Here is a 20,882-nt window from a genome sequence, read left to right as displayed (position 1 = left end):
TTTTTATTTCATAAGAAACCTGTAGTGATTTTGTATCGATTATCGATAGTGACAGTTGAGAAGGTTTTTCCAAGATACGATGGAGTCAGTGTGTTAAGTGTCTTGTGATTGTTATTGTTAGATAATATAAAGAGTTCATAATTATGCCAATAATTATTATATAAGAAATGTTTCGAAGTCAGTACTTTTTATTTATTTACACATCAAAGTTTTACAACAAAACCCATAAACAGTATAGTCAGGATATATTGAAGGTTAATATAACAAATCGATCTATTATATTTATAATGTTATATTATATCATTTTAAATAACTAACTTGATTCATATTCTTTTGTTCATCACAAAATTATCAGTAATATAAAGCAATTACTAGTGCCAACAAGCAGTTCCTATAGTGCCTTGCTACCATGACAAGGTAGTCAACACCCAGAGAGAAGCTAGATAGCCACCTGGATCCAGGATATTGCTATAAGTTTTTTGATTGAAAATTCTCACCCTTATCACGAGTGAATAGTTACCTTAGAGGCTGTTCCCTGGAAATGGGAAGAAATATGTGAGTCACCATTCAAAATTATTTACGACCAACCAACTACAGAGTAGGTTTACATCTTTTTCTTCAAGCTCTACCTAACCAGTTACCTCACCATTATTTTTTTTTTTAGAATGAAGAGAAAGAAATTTATTTATTCATGCTGCCCAAATACATCGGGTTGCCACATTACACAGGATATTGTGTATTATTATAATTCATAAAATGGACCCAATGACTCAAAAGTCACAAACATATCAAATACAAATCTTTCTTTTTGGCAACCCTCCACAGCCCTGTAAATACACTTCCCATCAAAAGTATTGCAATACCCATAATTCTCAAGATTTTCTTTATTTGGACCTTAATCTATACTTTGTTTATATTTATAACAATATTATTTATTAAATGAGAGACATTAGGGATTAGACACATTATTGTTATTCACTGTTTACCAACAAATGATGGAATTTTGGTTTATTCATTTCAAATTCCCTTTCAATCCATGTTTATCTTCCATTAAGTCTGTTCTCTCTTAAGACTAGTTACAACAATTAATTTAATTCACAATGAATCATTTAAGCCGTGATGATTCGGTTAGAATTATCACTCTCTCTGAAGAAGGCAAATCATTTCTTAAATAGTTACTTTGAGATTCACTATTCTTCCATTTCAAAGACCATAAAAAGGTACAGGCAGACCAGTGGTTATTTGAAGTGACCAATATCAGGGCGACCCAGAATTACTAATCCCATAGATGACCGCTTTATTAAAATGCAAGCACTTCAGAAGCATAATTCTACAGCTTCTTCCATTAAAAACTTGATCACTGGTGTTCGAGGGATACCAATCTTGGAGTCAACAGTCATTTGAAGACTGATAGAGTCAAACCTCAGCCCAAGAAGGCCAGTGAAAGGTCCTTTTCTCACTACAGAACACCATGAAAAGAGATTGAGATTTGCAAGGGAACACCAATCCTGGACTGTGGGGGAATGGAAAAAAGTTGTATTCACTGATGGGACGAGAGTGGCCCTTAGCAGACCAGATGGTTGTGAAAGAGTTTGAAAAAGCCTGGAGAACAGTATAGTCAGTAATGCATGTTAAAAACTGAGCCATTTGGGGGAGGGGAGTGTCTATCATGTTCTGAGGTGGCATATCCTGGGAGGCAGGTACTGAGTTAGTGCCAATCCAAGGAGGGGTCTTGAATTCTTTGAGGTATGTAGAAACGATTCTCAAAGATCATGTACTGCCTTTTAAACCATTCATAGGCTTTTAAATCGCTGCTCATGTATGATAATGCTCATCCTCACAAGGCACAAGATGTATCTCTGAGTACCTGAACACAACAAATATCCACACCAATGATTGGCCAGCAAGAAGACTTCAATCCTTACTGGCTCTGAATGGTCCAATGCTATGAAATTGAATATAAATTATGTACTCCTATGTAGAATCCCATGTGTCAGCGGACAAGATAGAGAAGTTGGGTCCCTCTGTCGCAAATGCAACAGAGAGCCTGAAACACTAGCACATGTGCTGGGGAAATTCCCCAACAATACCCTCCTCATAACACGCCAACATCATAGAGTGAAGTACGAGTAAATGAAACTCCTAAAAGAAAGAGATTTTGCCTGCTTCAATGAGGTCTACTGTGTCGATACAGATGGATCCACAAGATATGTGGATATTGTTGCTTTCCCTAAGAAGGGGAAGTCAGCAATCATTCTGGATCCCACCGTGAGATATGAAAATAACGACCTTGACCAGGCAAATAAAGTAGATATGGAAAAGAAGGAAATCTATGATAACTGCATTCCTTTCCTTTTAAGGAGAAGTTCCGTGAGGGCTCCGGAAAACGAGACTTCAACGTGGGAGGCCTCTGGTTCAGAGCCCGTCGAATGATACCCAGCACAACTAGGAGCTTCATGGAGAAACTCGGGGGCGATTTCCAGGACGTGGCTAGGATAACAGAAAATATAATACTCGATAATACTCCTGGAAAACATCCACCACCACATGCGTGGAAATTATTGAGTAACAGAGTCATCCAGAGGAAGGATGACATGCATATATTGCATATCTTGTTTTGTTACATTATTATTTTTGCATACATTTTTAATGTTTTAATATTTATTGCATATTAATTTTAACATAGTTTGTTGAATTTTTTTAATTTATATTTGTTACTTAAGTATCTTTCATATATCTTCTCATATCTCTATCACTATTTTATCCATTATTCTGTCAAAAGCACATTGGGTTGAAACCAAAATATGAAAAGGAAAAAAAAAGGAAAGGAAAAGAAAAAATAGAGAAAAAGGAAAGGATGGAAAAGGAGGGAAAAGAAAACATGAAAAAGAAAAAAAGAAAAAGGAGAAAAGAAAAAGGAAAAAAAGAAAAAAAAAAGTCATGTTCTTGTGTTATTATTAATGTTTATAATTATTATTGTATACCTGGCTAGGCTTTTTTATCGTAGGATTAAAAATATTGTCTGATTAGATTAAAATAAGTATGCTGTGTGACTAGCAACTAAATGAAGTTGGGCAGCATAATTTTTTATTTGAATAAAGTTTTTCCTCCTTCAGAACCTTTCTTTATTATGAAAAAAACAGACGTTTTTGTAAAATTCAAACATTTAAAAGTGTTGCAATACTTTTGACTGGGAGTTTATATTCAATAGAAGTCTTTCCAATTTCAATTTATTTTCTTAATAACATTCCAATACAGCCCACTCATAATAAAACTAATTACCAGCACATTAAAAAAGGGTTCAATGCCGGGCCTTAAGTTGAAGATGTCGATCTCTATACTCATATTATGCAAAGGCAATCTAAAAGAAAATGGATTGAAACAAGATAGATTGTTAACATCTTATTATCAAATTCATACAAAATTAAATCAAAATATTATTACTAAAATAATCCTATTGAAAATAACACCACAAAATTGGCAACCATGCCAGGATTGCCATTATTTATAATGTTCATAATGAAAATGAATATTTATTATTACTAACTTAAATGTATTTTTTAAAGAAAAATAACACCACTATATATATATATAGCAAATGTAAAAACTTTTCAAAAACATTTGATGTTTACTCCTGGTTTCCATTGGACTGGACTACATTCCATCTCCAAATATATATATATATAGTTACAATATTTGCAATCCAACTTGGGTACTACTGTCTTTTTATCTTTTCCACTTGATCTATCCCTCATATATAATATTTTATTCCTCTATCTTATAAATTTGTTTTATTGTCCTTTATATTATTTTTTAGAAACATCAGGAGAAACTATGTAAATAAAGGAAAGGAATAAAAGAATGTTCGTTTTTAAAATAATTATATCACTGCATAAGAACTTAAACCAAATTTTCTTCCTAAGAAAACAGATTAAATTAGTGAAGTCACATATGGACGATGAGAGGAGCTTTCGGAGGTATGAGTTATCTCCTCATACTTTTTCAAAATTTAAAGTTCAAATTATTTTTTCAATAACCAATTTTTGAGTCTCTTAATAATCAATATCCCAAAAAAAAAAAACATACAACATAACCAACCAATTGTAAGAAATTCTCAAAAACATTTGAGATTTATTCCTGGTTTCCATTGGACTGGACTACATTCCATCTCCAAATTTCAAAATGGAGAGGTGAAATAATATTTTTTTTTCTTTAATTCAGAATAAAATGAATATTATAATTTACTAGAATAATAAATCGAGGTGAAAAAGTTGAAATTCAAAATCAGCACCCTCAAAAACATGGAAGAGTAAAATATCAAAACCTTTAAAGTGAAAACCCTAAATACCTAGAGTAGCTTGAAGTATGAAAATTTTGAATGAATATAAATATGAATAAATGAAATATGAACATTTTTCTTGTTGCTAATGACTTTTTTTTTTGGTCTAACCCACCAAGATATTTTAGCAGATTTTAACCAAATTTCATCAAAGTAGTCCCAAGACTCAAATAAATATTTCACAATCTGGCCGATCAGTACATAATTTCAACCAAAAGGGTCAAATCATAAATATTTGTCTAAGGAGGTATTTCCTGAACCATCTCTTGTTGTTTATGAGGTAATTTTAGTTAAAATTTAAAAAATCATACTTTTCAACTAAATGGTGAGATCTTCCACACCCATTAGTTAGTCAAACCTTCTGCTGCTCAAGAGATAATTCAAATTGAAGAAAAATAGAAAAGTTTCTTCAAAATTGTTATATGGTATTTTAACATACAAACAGTAATCCAACTTTTTCTATACAGAGAAGACTAAATTTGGGTCCATGTCCATGTATTAGAAGGTTTAGTTAGTAGAAGTGGAAGATAAGTACATGGTACTTTAGTTACACGACATCAAGGAAAATAATCTGCTCCACTTACAGGAGATGTATGCTTATTTGAAATGCCTGATCAGATAAATTCCACTGAAGTTACTTAACGAAGGTGTATAAAAATAGATAGTGCTTTAAGTCAAATTACCTGTTTCAAAAATTCTACCATCATTCTAGTACCCCACTTATCTATCTGTGTTAGATTGAGATCTGAGAAATGAACAATCAATTTTTCTGCATTTCGAGGTTTATATATTCGGCCAGTTGTACTTGATACTACAACACATGCCTGTAAAATAAGACAAAATCCATAAACAACATAAATAAGAATAATCAATTTCACCATTCAACTAAGTATAGGATTTAGCAGAGATTTTTAATATACTAATAACTCTCCTTTAGTTATACCAAATGACTTAAAGAACTATTTTTAATTAATAAGAAGTTAATAAATAAATGCAACACATCTCAGAAGAACAGTAATCATTGAATAGATTGTTTAAAACAGCAATAATTTACTTTTAATTAATGATAGTATTGATGAAGGTATTAGTCTACCAGATATTTTTTTCCAACATTTATTTTCCAGTACTAATTGAAGGATACAATATATGGATTAAATCCTGTCAAATATATCCTTTTCTATAGTAACATTTCAGTCATTTCAAACAACTGGTATCATGTCATTAAGAATGAAGTTGGAACATTTCATATTCAGTGAAAATTTAGCTGTTTATGCCTTCTACTTTAAATGTTCAGCAAAAGACATTCGAAGGGTTAAGGAAGTTCTTATATATTTATAAGAGTTCACAATAGTGATTGGTCGACCATTATTATGGTTAACCATTTTTCTTAATTGTTAGTACTTGGTAAAATAACACATACTGCATAAAAAGGTCATATAGTTTTAAAATGACCATTGTAAATTATATTTTGCAAATAAATTTTCATTATAAAAATCTTAATTTTTTTTACATTTTATCAATTTTTATAAATGATTATACATATAACTTGTATATAAGCCCATTACTTGTTGAAGAGAACGAATCACATGCAGTGGTGAGATTTGAGCATTGCATTCAATTGATATACATTCCGTACTATGCATATTTTTCCAACACTCTTCTATTAAAAGACTGAAATGTTAAAAAGACAAAACACATATTAAAAACTCATAATAAATAGTTAATTTTATTTAATTAGGTCATACTATAATATCTTTGTAAGAATTGAAATCAATAGTTCCAATCATTAGAATAGATAATAGTGTTAATACATGTCTAGAAAAAATTTGTTTCCTAAAATTCACACTCAAGTAATTAGTAACACAAAAACAATTTAAAAGAATCTAAAATATTTAGGAAGTACTTTATCCTCATCCTCTTCTTAGATAAAAATATTAACTTCTACCAACAATAATTATTAAAAAAAAAGAAAAATGTAGTTTATACAGTATTAGCAAAAGTTACAGATCTTCTAGCTCCCAATGGAGAATTGAGGATTAAAATAAATTGCTCTATTGATTTTTGTCAGATACCATGTTTGTCTGATATTTTCTTTGCTTTTTCATTTTTGCCCAGAAAAAAAAAAATTGGCAAGGACAGAAACAAGTGATAGAGGCTAAATGCATCTTTTCATAGGACACACCAAAATTACTAGACTTTATTTTTCTATTTTCTCTTGAACGAATTGTCCGATTTTCAATCTGTCAAGAGCATTTTGTGTTTTTTTAATAAAGAATTCATGCTGATTAAGTTTTAAATCCATCAATTGAATAATAAGGAAAATAAGATACGAAAATATGAGTTGAAGATCATTTTTCTAAAATGTGACCCTATAGGCACTTGCAGAACCATTCACTGAAACAAATAAGACATTCTGCAAAATTATTGCATGTATACAGCGATCGTAAAGAGAAAAATATGTTTTTGTTTACAAGTGAAAGGAAAATGGGAAGAAGTGGTTATTGCCTGGAATGAAATGGCATCTCAAAGCTGCAAAAACTAGCTTTCTCATAGGAATACCTAAACTTGTGAGTAATTATTTTTAGTAGTTCATGAATCGAGATTTTAACCTATTGTTTGATTTTATTTTTTAATAATTTTTATTGGATGTTTTGAAATTATCCACAACTATAAGCTGTTTTGTACTTTCACAAAATAAGTTATAGAAGAATAAATAAATAAATAATTCTTTGAATTTATTATCAATAGAAACAACTTAGAATAAATTGTTGAAGTACAAATATTTTTTATTACTTTTAACTTACTTGTCTGTTAGTAACAAATTTCTATCATGCCCTACTTCTCTGGTGAAAATTCATTTTTATTCAAAATGTGTCTTTGTCAAGATCTAAAGTATTTTAAATTGACATTGACAACTTTGCAAAACTAGACCACAAAATCTATGTAAATAAAAATGTAATGTTTTCAAAACTTTCAGTGTCATTTTGGGAAGGTTCTTACCTATTGAAATACTGTATTTTCTAAGCAAAGAAAAAATAAATAAATAAATTGAACAAGTATTAGCAAAGATATAGTGAACTATGATATCAACTATGTATATAAATAGCAATGTAATGTTCTTTGTAATTTACTAAAGCTCTCCGAAAATTCATAACCAATTTACACCCTATTTTTTTAAAAAACCATCAGTGTCATTTTGGGAAAGTTTAGTTTTAAATTAATTTATTTATTTATAAGTATTAGAATCTGCCACAAACTTGGGCAATGAGTAGTAATGGTAACTGAACACATTCATTCCAAAAATTAAAAAGAATAATAATAATAAGTAAAATAAAATAAGTCAATAAAAAAATAAAATCTTTATATGTATTTAAACAGAAAAATAAAATCTCTATATGTATATAAACAGAAAAATAAAATGAACATAATCATACAAAGCAAAATAAATTGTATACAATATTTACAATTTCGACCTGAGGATCCATGAGCCCACTATATCCATCATGTATGGATAGAGCAGGATCCTTTGAGATCCCAGGACAGTCCTCTCATGCATCACTGATAATGAGCCAGTAGACGCTGAGTAAGTCCGTTAAAATCGCAATCACTCAACATGAACAGAGCATCTGACCATTGCCAGAACTCCAATTGTCAATTTTGTTTTACAAAAGGTCTCTTGGCCACAGCCGTTTCAACCCTCAAGGTGGATTGTAAGGATAGGTGGAACTGGATAAGGATTGAACCAAATGGATAAGATGATTGGAAAGGTTTATATGGAATACTGGAAGATTGTGTGTATCAATAAATGTAATTTTAAGAATTTGGTTGGTATGAGATCAAGGACAAAAGGGATATGAAGGCCATGGTGCAGTGTTCTGTAGGAAACGTAATTGGGTGCATTGACTATGGTTCTAAGGATTTTGGGTTGAAAGGATTAGATACTTTTGATGTTTGAAGGTTTAGCTGTTCCCTATAGTTCAAGTCTGTAGGTTCAAATAGGTCTGAGGATAGTCTTATAAATTAGTAGGTTGGTAAAGCTTTACTAATTTTGTCATTGAAGTGTTATCTACCCAAAAAATTAATCTTACATTTTCTGTCTGAAGCAACTTATTTGTTTTTCATGTTATAAGTACACACACCCCAGTAAACATTGCATTGTAAAAATTGAAAAAAATCAGAGTGCAGGATAAAGTGTCCTATCGTCAAGTGCAAGCAATTATTAAAAGGCAAGAGATGTAAAGTGTTAGGATCAGATCTCATGCGGATGTAGTGACGGCTTCCCCACATCTGTCCTCACTCCATCACTACAGGAAATGTCTGATATGAGGCTTTGCTAGAGCAGGTAGCTAGGTTGGCCAATACTGTTGAAGTTTATAACAAGTACTTTGGAATCCACTTTGATTAAAAGTAATACAGATGATAACTTAACTGCAGTGACAAATTAGTAGTAACTTTGCCAAATAATATTAGTCAACTTGAAAATAAAACTAATATTTTCCCACTGCAATTCTCCACCTGCATGTCATACTTACGGAACAGGACTATTGGACTTACATATTTTACTGACTGCCGAGCATAGGACTCTTCAAATCAAATATTTAAATGATTTATCAGCATACCTCTATTCTATTTTGCAGGATAGAAGCAGTTTCTCAATCACTCCAAAAAAGTCTAAAATTAGAAGTCTATCCGTGTGTAAAAATGATAATACATTTTTTTTTGTTAATTTTTAGCAGCTGTTTATTTATTCTGGTAACTATTTATTTATTTTAGTAGTAATTTATTTTTTTTGTTTTAAAAATTTGGAGAAAACGAATAACTCGTATGGAGTTTCAATTGAATGCAGCAGTAAAGTTCTGTGAGTGGACATACTGTATATTTTCAGTCAAAGCAACCAAGAAGCAGCATAGTGAAAATTTTAGCTAAATCAGAAAATTGGAAAGGGAGTTTGGTTTGTTCAGTCAATTTTCCAAGGTAGCTTGGATTTATTGTTCACCATTTCTGCCTACTTCGTCTGAGTTGAAAGAATTGTTGGTAAAACGAAATTTTTTTCTTCTCTAAATATGAGAAAAATAATCTAAATCAACGTAGTAATTACAATGGTGAATTATGCTAAATTTAGCAGTGAAAGATTTTGACTAGGAAATCAAAATTTACCAAAAGAAAAAAGTATGTGTTCATTTTAATTCTTAAAAATGTTCATTCTCATTGTATCCTCTTCTAGGGGATCCTCAGGTCGAAATTATAAACATTGTATACAATTTATTTTGCTTTGTATGATTATGTTAATTTTATTTTTCCGTTTATATACATATAGAGATTTTATTTTTCTATTTATATACATATAAAGATTTTATTTTTTTATTGACTTATTTTATTTTACTTACTATTATTATTCTTTTTAATTTTTGGCATGAATGTGTTCAGTTACCATTACTACTCATTGCCCAAGTTTGTGGCAGATTGTAATACTTATAAATAAATAAAGTAATTTAAAGCTACAAACCTTCCCAAAATGACGCTGAATGTATTTTTAAAAAAACAGGGTGTAAATTGAATTTTCGGAGAGCTTTAGTAAATTACAAAGAACATTACATCTCTATTTATATATATATAGGTGATATCTTAGTTCGCTATATCTTTGCTAATACTTGTCCAATTTAGTTTTTTTTTTATTTGCTTAGAAAATACAGTATTTCAATAGCTAAGAACCTTCCCAAACTGACACCGAATGTTTCGAAAACATTACATTTTTATTTACATAAATTTTGTTGTCTAGTTTTGCAAAGTTGTCATTTCTAAACAATCTAATTCCTAAGAAAAACAATTAAACAAATAACAGCACAACAACACTGATTCCATTAAAATATAATAAATAATTTATGTTTACTTACTGTTTTTCGCTTTTAGGAGGTCTTCCCTTTTTCGGTCCAGGTTTCCTTTATTTACAGATAGACGTACATTCTTTTTTTATTTAGAACTATTCCTTACTAAACTTATATTTACAATATTTTGACATAATAATTATTAAAAAATAAAATCAAACAATAGGCTAAAATCTCGATTCATGAAATACTAATAATAATTACTAATACTAATTAGATAGTACCTAACAAAAAAAGATTAATAAAAATTAATTTCAAAACTAGTGTAGAAATAAAACATAACAGAATACCAATAAAATTTATCTTTGAATGCTCACAAGTTTAGGTATTCCTATGAGAAAGCTAGTTTTTGCAGCTTTGAGATGCCATCTCATTCCAGGCAGTAACCACTTCTTCCTATTTTCCTTTCACTTGTGAGCAAAACCATATTTTTCTCTTTAAGATCACTGTTTACATGCGATAATTTTGCAGAATGTCTTATTTGTCTCAGCGAATGGTTCTGCAAGTGCCTATAAGGTCACATTTAAAAAAAGTGATCTTCAACTCATATTTTCACATCTTATTTTCTTTATTATTCAATTGATAACAAAAAAAAAAATTAATTTCAAAACTAGTGATGAATTTATCAGTAGCCATAGTTACACGATCGAATCTTGCATAATACTAACATGAATCATCTTCATTTTGGTTTATAGGTTAGGTCAGTACTTACATATTCAGTAATAAAGAGAGAGCCTTAAAACGGGAAGGAGAGACTTTAAGATAGTTTAATCGAGCAATATTTAAAAAGCCCCTGAAATCGAAAAACGGCATCAAACCCGCCACTCCCGCCCTCCATGCTAGCTTTACTTATCTGACTTTTAGAACAGACAATTTCAGCGAGTAGGTTGGTCGATGAACGACATGTCACAATCTCACAAGAGCAGGATTGTAACGCTAAAAAAAGGCCATCCTTCCCCGCCCGACCCGCCCCGCTAAACCCCCGGAGAGCGAGGGCCCTATATCACTTTCGAAATATTAGCTTAAAACGGGAAGGAGAGACTTTGAGATAGAGCAAAATATTTAAAAAGCCCCTGAAATCGAAAAACGGGATCATAACGGCCAGATATGGGTCAAATAAATATGGGCATACTTTTTAGAAACTTGTAACTGGAACAGATGGAACTTTCCAGTACACCTAATATTTCCAATAGAAGATTCTTGGAAATCAGGAGAAAACACATGTAAAAGCTGTCAATTTGTAAATTTATCAACCATTTCGATGTGTTAATTTAAATATGGACATTTAAAACAAAAAAAAGTATACAATGTATTCATGAACTTTGAACTGATTTCAAATGGTTGGTCTATTATACTGACTCAAAGCTTGATAGCATTCCAGATTAAAAAGTTAAATATTTTGCTTTTATCATCCATTATTTTTATTTTTAGACCCATTTGAAGGGCAGTTTATATTTTATCAAAATTAAATTATCTGCAAACAGACATGTTTTTTGGCTGTGAAAGTCTGAATTAATAAAATTCATATTGGAATATTGGATGCTGGCAGTGGGGATGAACAAGATCAGAAGAAGAAGCAAAGGATTACAAAGTTTGAAGAGATGATGAAGTCTGAAGAAGATGATGGCAGTGGGGATGAAAAAGATCACAAGAACGTTGGCTCAATAAAAATAGTATAATTATTTACTATTTGAGTTTTTTTGACCGCACATGGACCATACTCCATTCATAAAATTCATATCTTTCTTTATCTTCTAAATCATGTTTTTATACAAGTTACTTTCAACAGAAAAAAAAATTGAGTAAGTTTACCTTTTACCACAGCTTGTTGGTCCAATCAAAATGATGGGCAATTGTTCTTCAAAGCATAATGTAACGTAGTTAATAGCAACTTTAATGGCAGGAATTTTAACTAGCTCGAAAGCAGATTCAAACGCATCAGGTGTTATTTGATGGCAGTTAATCGAGTCATTTTTTTCATCATAATAAAAATCGAACAAACCATTTGGCATGGTTGAAAATTCTTCAGTAATTTTTAATACCTATAATTAAAACTTCAAATTTAACTTAAGAATTAAACAAACAAATCCAGTGATTAACTAGTAACATTTTAATAAAAACAATGATAAATTCATCATAATTATTTAATCTGTGGCTAAAGATATAAAATATTTTGTAACTACTGGTTTCCTTTTCAAGGAAAAAAAAAACCTTACTACTTCTTATCTCCTTTATTTTATCTTCTGGACAACATTTCGGAGATCTTGTCTATGTACTATCCAGTCTATCACTTTTAAATCTACACTATTTAGAATTCTATTCTACATTATATTATAATAGATGGCCGCTAAAGCAGAACAGTGTTTGCATCGCTCTGCCTTTGTTACCTTTTCATCTTGGTAGTCTTTTGAAGCCAGTTGTTAAATTTTGTGAACAGTGTGTTTATAAACAGGAAAACATTTTTATGTTCACGGATAGTGAGGTGAGAGTCAAATTGTTAGCAATTATAAGTTATAAATTAGTGTTTAGTACAGCTGACTCAGGTAGCCGGTAATTCCCCTTAAGGGGTCTTATCTTATCAAACTATTCATGGTCAAGGCCCTGTACCAACAGTACAGTCTCCAGCGGGTTCTGAGTTCAAATCCATTGACTATTTTTTTTTTTATTGATATAGTTGAGTCAGTCATTCACAAATATATATATTGTTTTTTTTTCCTTTTCTTTGTTTCTTTTTAGTTTGTTTTTTTATCTGGAGACTTTTTTTTGTTTGAATTTTTTTTCGTTTGTTAAATTTTTTTTTTTAATTCTTATATCTGATAACAAATATATATACACATATATTTTCTTTGTGTGTGTCTTATTTGCATGCATCATGTATCAACATTATATATTGATTTGTATCCTCTATGATGTTCGACATAAGTGTATATCACTTTCTTTACTTTAACGATTTGACGTCATGTTACTTTTAGCTTATTTATTTTGACTTGTTTTAACCTATTTATTTATTTATAATCTTTTTATTATTTTAAACTATATTGTAGGGAGTAATAGGGATAGAGATATTGCGATGTAAGTGCATGTATGGATGTCTTTTGGTTTTTTTGCTGCAATATTATTTATTTTAATATCCATGAATTTTAACTGTATTTTAGTAATTTACTTATTTATTTTAACATATATGAATTTTAATTGTATTTTAGTCAATTATTTTAATGATGCATGTGCTGGGTAATCTTGGATGGGAAAAAGAATAAATAAAAAGGAAAGAGGTAAAAGTTAGAAAGAATAAAAACGAACGAAGATGAATATGAAATCAAAGGAAAAAATAGAAGTGGGCCAGACGGTATGGGTTCTGAGGACTGGAGGGACAGTTCAAGAGGCAGTTGTTGTCTCTCTGATGTCTGTGGCTACTACGGAGGGTGGTGAGACGGACTTTGTAAAAGTAGAATGGCCAGATGCAGACGGGGTAGTTTTAGGAAAGACTATCTCCATTGAAGATGTTTTTCCTTGTCCACCGAAAGCCCAATCCAGCATCACGGAGGCGGGCGGCGGACATCAAGACAAAAGCCCACACCCTCAGGATAAGGTTTGTCCTATCTGTGGACTCTCTTTTAAGGGTGAAAGAGGGCTCAGAACCTATATTGCAAAGAAGCATCCCAGGGAGGCTAATAATAACACACTGAGAGGAATAATTAGGAATGTAATGGGTCCTAAAAATGGAGAGGATGAAAAATCTAAAACAAAGGAAGACATTGTAAAATGGTCTGCTACTTTCAAAAGCCTATATGAGCAAAATACCACGAATACTGCGGATTTTGACGAGGCCATATGCAAGTTCCTAATATTTCTAAGGACGATCAATGCAGAATTGCCAGGCCCCCAGCACCCAGCCGTCAAATTTTACAAGCTGAGGAAGAAAAATCTAATATGGCGGACAAAGGTGCTGGAAAAGTATCAAATCCACAGAGGGCCAATAAAGCAGACCAGAGTCGTCGGCAAGAACAATATCTGTATAATGTTGCACAATACAACTATTACAATAAAAGAAAAAAAGTAGTGCAAAATATCATGAATGCCGACGCTCCTAAGCAATGTCCCTTAAAGGTGGCTGAAATTGAGAGGCATTACAAGACCCTTTTTTGAAAACGAAAATCTCCGTAAGCGTGTGGAGTATGAAGTACAGGCCCCAATGCCGAATTTAATCTCAGTAGAAACTGAATCAATAAAGAAAGCCATAAAATCTACCTCTTTAGATACATCGCCGGGGCCAGATGGTGTTTTAATCATAAAGTTCTTTAATATAACCCATATAATTAAGAGAATTATGGAGATAATGCTGAAGGTGGCCTATGTACCAGAACCACTTAGGAGAGGGCGCACGATTTTGATATATATAGGCAAAGGAGATGCAAATAATATATCGTCCTGGAGACCAATTACGATATATTCGATCGTGTGCCGAATTATTGAGAAGGTGCGTGACTATGAACTTAGGAAACAGGTCACCTTCCACAGAAATCAAAGGGGTTTTATAAAGGGCCTTCCACGAGTGCACGTCAATGCGAGAATTATCGATGCAATTTTAAAGGATGCAAGCAGTAAGAAAAGTAATTGCATGGTGGTATTTCTCGACGTTGTTGGTGCTTTTGACAATGTTGGCCATGATCATATTGTGAGCTCACTGAAGGCGAGGGGTGTGTTGCCGGATCTTAGAAATGTGATTTCAGCTCTCCTTACTACAAACAACATCAAAATAAATGTAGGTGCCCACTCAACAAGCCAAATCAGAGTAAAGCGTGGAGTACCTCAAGGCGGCCCCTTGTCATCTTCTCTGTTCAACCTGGCCATAGACCATCTATACCGCAACTTGTGTGAGTAAAACTTTGTAAGAAAATACGGATATAAGCTCAATAGTGACCAAGGTTGTGTGGTCCTCATAGGGTTCACGTATGATCAGGCAGTTTCAGCGTGCGACAAGGTTGCTGTGGGAAGAGTTATTAATAGCGTACAGAGGACGTTCAAAGAAATCGGTTTGGCATTGAATCCTCTAAAGAGTGTGGGCATCATCATAAATAAAGGAGAGCTGGAATCGACGATGCTCTCCCTTGAGAACGGAGATAGCATCCTAACAATGAAAGAAGGTGACACTATAAAATATTTAGGATGCACATTTTTGGGAGAGCTACAGTTCAACGAGGATTCGGTGACAAAGTTGAATAAGAATCTGGATAAGCTCGTCACCTCGCGCTTGCTTAAGCCTGAGCAGATGGTCAACGTTGTCAACTAATATATGTCCCCGTGTCTTACAAACCCTCTCCAAACTGCTCCCCTCACAAAGCTACGTCCTGAAATCCTGAATGGCATCTACACAATGATTCGCAGAAGTGTTAAAGCCATTATAGGGCTCCCTGCGAACACCTCCACGGCGATGTTGTATGCTCCGAGGAGGTACCGAGGTCTAGGCTTGATCCGCTGCCAATGGGAGGCTCCCCTACAACACTGATCCATTGCTCAGCGGCTGTCAAATGTACCCGATGCTCTGTTCCAGTCCACTTTCGATTGTTCAGCCGAGATTGCTGAAAGTGCCAATAGATTGGACGTTGAACAGGGGCATCGGAGTGTGAAAGCTCTGCGACAGTCGCTACATGAAAGTGCGTTCGAGGAATGGGCTAATTGCAGGTGGCAGGGCATTGGAGTACGCCATTTCAAAGAGACCCCGAAAGCAAATAAGTTTATATACGATAAACAAATTCTTATGGACTCTGAATGGTCCAATACCCTGAAATTGAATATAAATTATGCACCCCTACGTGGAGTCCCAGGTGTCAGCGGACAGGATAGATAAGTTGGGTCCCTCTGTCGCAAATGCAACAGAGAGCCAGAAACACCAGCACATGTGCTGGGAAAATGCCCCAGCAACTCCCTCCTCATAACACGCCGACATCATAGAGTGAAATACGAGTTAATGAAGCTCCTAAAAGAAAGAGAATTTGCCTGCTTTGACGAGGTCTACTGTGTACATACGGATGGATCCACAAGATATGCGGATATAGTTGCTTTTCCTAAGAAGGGGAAGTCGGCAATCATTCTGGATCCCACTGTGAGATATGAAAATAACGACCTTGACTAGGCAAATAAGGTAGATAGGGAAAAGAAGGAAATCTACAATAAATGTATCCCTTTCCTCAAGGAGAAGTTCCGTGAGGGCTTTGGAGAATGAGACTTCAACGTGAGAAGCCTCTGGTTTGGAGCCCGTGGAACGATTCCCAGCACAACTAGGAGCTTCATGGAGGAGCTCGGGTTCGATGTCCAGGACGTGGTTAGGATGACGGAGAATATAATACTTGACTCCCTGGGAATCATCCACCACCACATGCATGGAAATTAGTGAGTAGGGGAGTTATCCAGAGGAGGGATGGCATGCATGCATCGCATATTTTATTTGTTGTTTTATTATTTTTAATATTTGTTATATAGGGGAATTTGTTGATAAAATGAAATAAGGGTTGTGAAATGGAAGGGAAAGAAAAAAAGGAATAAATTGAAAAACTTGTATTTAGTTTGTAGACTGGTATTCATTGTAAAAGAAAACTGTGGGGAAAAAAATGTTATCTTTCTATTATATTATATCATATAAAAATATGTAATTTATATATGTCCGATCACGGATTGATCAGTATGCTGTGCAATGTGGCAACCCGATGTATTTGGGCAGCATGAATGAATAAAGCATTTCTTTCTCTTCTCTTCTCTAACAATTATTGTATGAATTAAGAAAAGCCAATTATTTTCATGTAATTACGTTAATTACTATATGTCTTATATCCTGTCCTGATTATTAAACTTTGCCATATCTTTAGTACTGATTTTTTTTACTATAATATTTAACAAAATATATTGCTTAAATTTTTAAATTATAACTAATTTTTGTAGACTTCCATCAACATATTAGTCTCTTACACATTGGACTGTGCTCATTTATTTATTTCAAAGGGTTTAGCCTAATTTGCACCCTTCTTTATTTTGGGGCATTACTGATTATTGTTAAATATTAATTTTGTTAATTATGTCAACTGGAAAGCTGTAGCCCAAGACAGGCAGGTGTGGAGAAAGCTGGTTCAGGCAGTCAAAGATCTGTACAGCTAACTGAAAAAAAAAATTTAAATATATCAACACCACATTGAACTATTTTTTTCATATCTGATTTGAAATTTATCACATCTTTAACAGTTCTAGTAATGTATATTGATTTTATGAGTTTTCTGATTTCACTATCCAACATATTTAAAGTTTCAGCTTTAGCAATATCAAAATTGTGACTGTTTTGAATGATGTGATTAGCTGGTGAAGAAGGATAGTGGAGTGGCAAAGGAGGATGTAAGACATAAATTAATTAAGTAAACATGAAAAATGATTGTTTTTCTCAATTCATTGTGATTGTTCTCTTTTACATAATGTAATATACAGTATGTTAATATAATTGTAAATAATGTAAATTTAAAATGTAAAGGTGGATACAATAAAACTTCTAATATAATAATTTGTAGATGTCCTAGATAATGGATAGGATGTCTGAAATGTTATCCAGAAGATAAAATATAGGAAATAAGAAGTAGTAAGGTTTTATTTCCTAGAAAAGAAAACAAATAAGAACAATGATATAGTTAGTTTAAAATAAAAAAAACAGATTAGAACATCAGGAATAAATAAAATATCTTAAATTCTATAAATTATGCACATATATCTTACCATTGAACAAAATTCTCTTTTGGATATGTCAATCAAATTAGATCCCAAACCATTTATCAATGACATGGCAAATTGAGCTTTGGTAGAAACATTTTTCATAAAATTCAAACAATTTTTAACTAATGAGATTAGAGGAATGCTGACAGCAAAAATTCCATTAATCTTAATCCAAGCAATAGCTGAAAAATATATTAAATAAAATGTTTAGGTATAATTGAAAAAAAAGATCTTTTCTGAATTTTTGAACCATTGTGATTGATGAAAAAAAATATTTTTCTTAAGCCCAAAAGGTCTCTAGGTAATAACTAAAATTGTGTGAAAATTTGATTAAATAAAGAGGTTTGTTATGGTCAAGGCCAGGATTTTTATGCAGTAAAACATATACAGCTAAAAATCTTTGAGTATATAAAACTAAAGCTAAAATATACTACAGACGGTCCTAAATAAAGAAAGAGATAGTAGAAGAGATTAAAAAGTAAATGAAAATTTTCTTTTCTTTTCTTATCTTCATAAACCGAAATATGTAAATAATTAAAATGAATCTAAAATTTAACAATTAAAAACATAATATGACATGCTTTCTGAACTAAAATATCAAAATAATAAAAACTTAAAATTAGTAACTCAAAAGAAAAACAACAATCACTGGATTTAAAAAGGATAACCAATTGACTGCATCAAAACAATAAATCAAACACAAGCTAAAAAAAAATAATCAAAACAAACAAGGAACCAAAAAATACCTAAATGCATATATGAATAAATAAGAAACATAATGTGAACCAATATTTAAAATATGAAAGTTTTGGTTTAAGATCTAAACATAAAAAAATTGGAAGGTAACTGAGGCTGATTTAGTTAAACAATTCCATTTGAATCATATTAGTAATCAATATACATTCTTACAGTTATTTTATTCCTCTTGGTAAAAAAATTGAAATCATGCTGCATTTAAATTTTAGAGAGATAGTGTCATCAGTTAGAAATGGCATGGATATGGTAATGGTAGCAGCGTGGTAACGCACCTGTCTGCCAACCTGACTGCGAGTTCGAGCCCGGCCCTACCCGGGATTTTTTCAAGCATTAAATTACACAATACTCACTCACAATCTCCCCCAAGGCATTTGTGAGGCCCGTTAGCCAATGGGTGGCACTCACAAAAATAGGCGTGGGAGTGACAGACCCACCCTATGAAAACCACATCAGGAAGCACTAGATGTTTCTTAAGTACATCGCGCGAGGCCATGGACCTCCACGGTCTGTCGCACCAATAAAAAAAAAAAAAAAAAGGAGGAATATTATATATTATGAATAGCGTTATTTCAATATATTCTTAAATTGTTTTTACATAATATGCAAACATTTTAACTTATATTTATAAAATGCCATATTGTAGTTGAAACAAGAACAAAATATTCGTGACAATTAACACATATTTTTTATATTATTCTGGAGATTTTTAGGCTATATTTTTCAAATCAAATATTTTTATAGTGTACAGTGTTAGTAATTTTTTCAGAATCACCCAATCCATTTAATGTATAGTTTTGTTTTTAATCTCACTGGATCCTTCTAAAAACATATTAAAGAGAAGCTCCCTCTTATTTACCCAATATCCTCTGGATTTATTGCCAGAAGCTGCTTGATATCCTTTCCACATCGCTTGGATTTATTCCACCATGCGGGCTAGGTGTAAATAGAAGGAGTCTATAGCGCCTTTTCTTGAAAGCTTACTGTTAAAGCTCTAAGTTTTGTTTATTTTTAATTTTTTAGTCATTTACTTTCCAATTAGTATTTTATTTTTTGTTAACTATAAGTTTAATTCTATTTTTTAACTATAAGTTAGTTTTTATTTTGTAATTAAAATTTACTTAGAACTCGTTTCGTAAATAAGGGACATATAAGAGGTTTGTTATGGTATGTACATATTATATACATCGTTGCGATGAGGCATGTATACATTAGAAGTACCAACAGCAGTGGGATTAGGGCCTGGATACAGGCTGATAAGAATCAGTATTCTGTCAGTATTACAAAGCATCAGAGCTGTCTGGGCATCTGGTACCTTTATCCACCGACTCACAGCCATTGTTCAATCCTCTTGTGTTTGGGGCACTGTCTTACAGCGACCTTCACCCACCATATTTTCACCAGTCCATCATTATTTACATAATGGTGGCCATCTCGGAGAGATATATGGGACTTTTGTTTTCCTTCAATATGCATATATCAAAAACCCTTCAACCTGCCATGTAGTATGACCCTTTATTTTTTTTTTTATTAAATCTAAAGTTTCTTTATTAAAAACAAAATATTTTAGATTGTATATATATATATAAACGAAAATCTCCGTAAGCGTGTGGAGTATGAAGTACAGGCCCCAATGCCGAATTTAATCTCAGTAGAAACTGAATCAATAAAGAAAGCCATAAAATCTACCTCTTTAGATACATCGCCGGGGCCAGATGGTGTTTTAATCATTAAGTTCTTTAATATAACCCATATAATTAAGAGAATTATGGAGATAATGCTGAAGGTGGCCTATGTACCAGAACCACTTAGGAGAGGGCGCACGATTTTGATATATATAGGCAAAGGAGATGCAAATAATATATCGTCCTGGAGACCAATTACGATATATTCGATCGTGTGCCGAATTATTGAGAAGGTGCGTGACTATGAACTTAGGAAACAGGTCACCTTCCACAGAAATCAAAGGGGTTTTATAAAGGGCCTTCCACGAGTGCACGTCAATGCGAGAATTATCGATGCAATTTTAAAGGATGCAAGCAGTAAGAAAAGTAATTGCATGGTGGTATTTCTCGACGTTGTTGGTGCTTTTGACAATGTTGGCCATGATCATATTGTGAGCTCACTGAAGGCGAGGGGTGTGTTGCCGGATCTTA

General features: G+C 32.5%; 1 protein-coding gene across 1 annotated transcript in view; it reads right to left on the bottom strand.

Moving 5' to 3' along the window:
* btv (beethoven) overlaps window positions 1-20,882 on the bottom strand; it is a gene marked incomplete at its 3' end in the record, with an annotated part of 240,143 nt that overhangs the window by 51,799 nt on the left and 167,462 nt on the right. The window contains 4 exon segments of the mRNA XM_067051518.1: window positions 5,023-5,163; window positions 5,905-6,010; window positions 12,037-12,266; window positions 17,977-18,155. Coding sequence (XP_066907619.1) covers window positions 5,023-5,163; window positions 5,905-6,010; window positions 12,037-12,266; window positions 17,977-18,155 — 656 coding nt within the window.

Source organism: Halyomorpha halys, unplaced genomic scaffold, assembly GCF_000696795.3.
Source record: "Halyomorpha halys isolate HHAL.00 unplaced genomic scaffold, Hhal_1.1 Scaffold598.1, whole genome shotgun sequence".
NCBI lineage: Eukaryota > Metazoa > Arthropoda > Insecta > Hemiptera > Pentatomidae > Halyomorpha > Halyomorpha halys.
The sequence above is the reverse complement of the archived record's forward strand: the minus strand, read 5'-3'. Positions and strand labels throughout refer to the sequence as shown.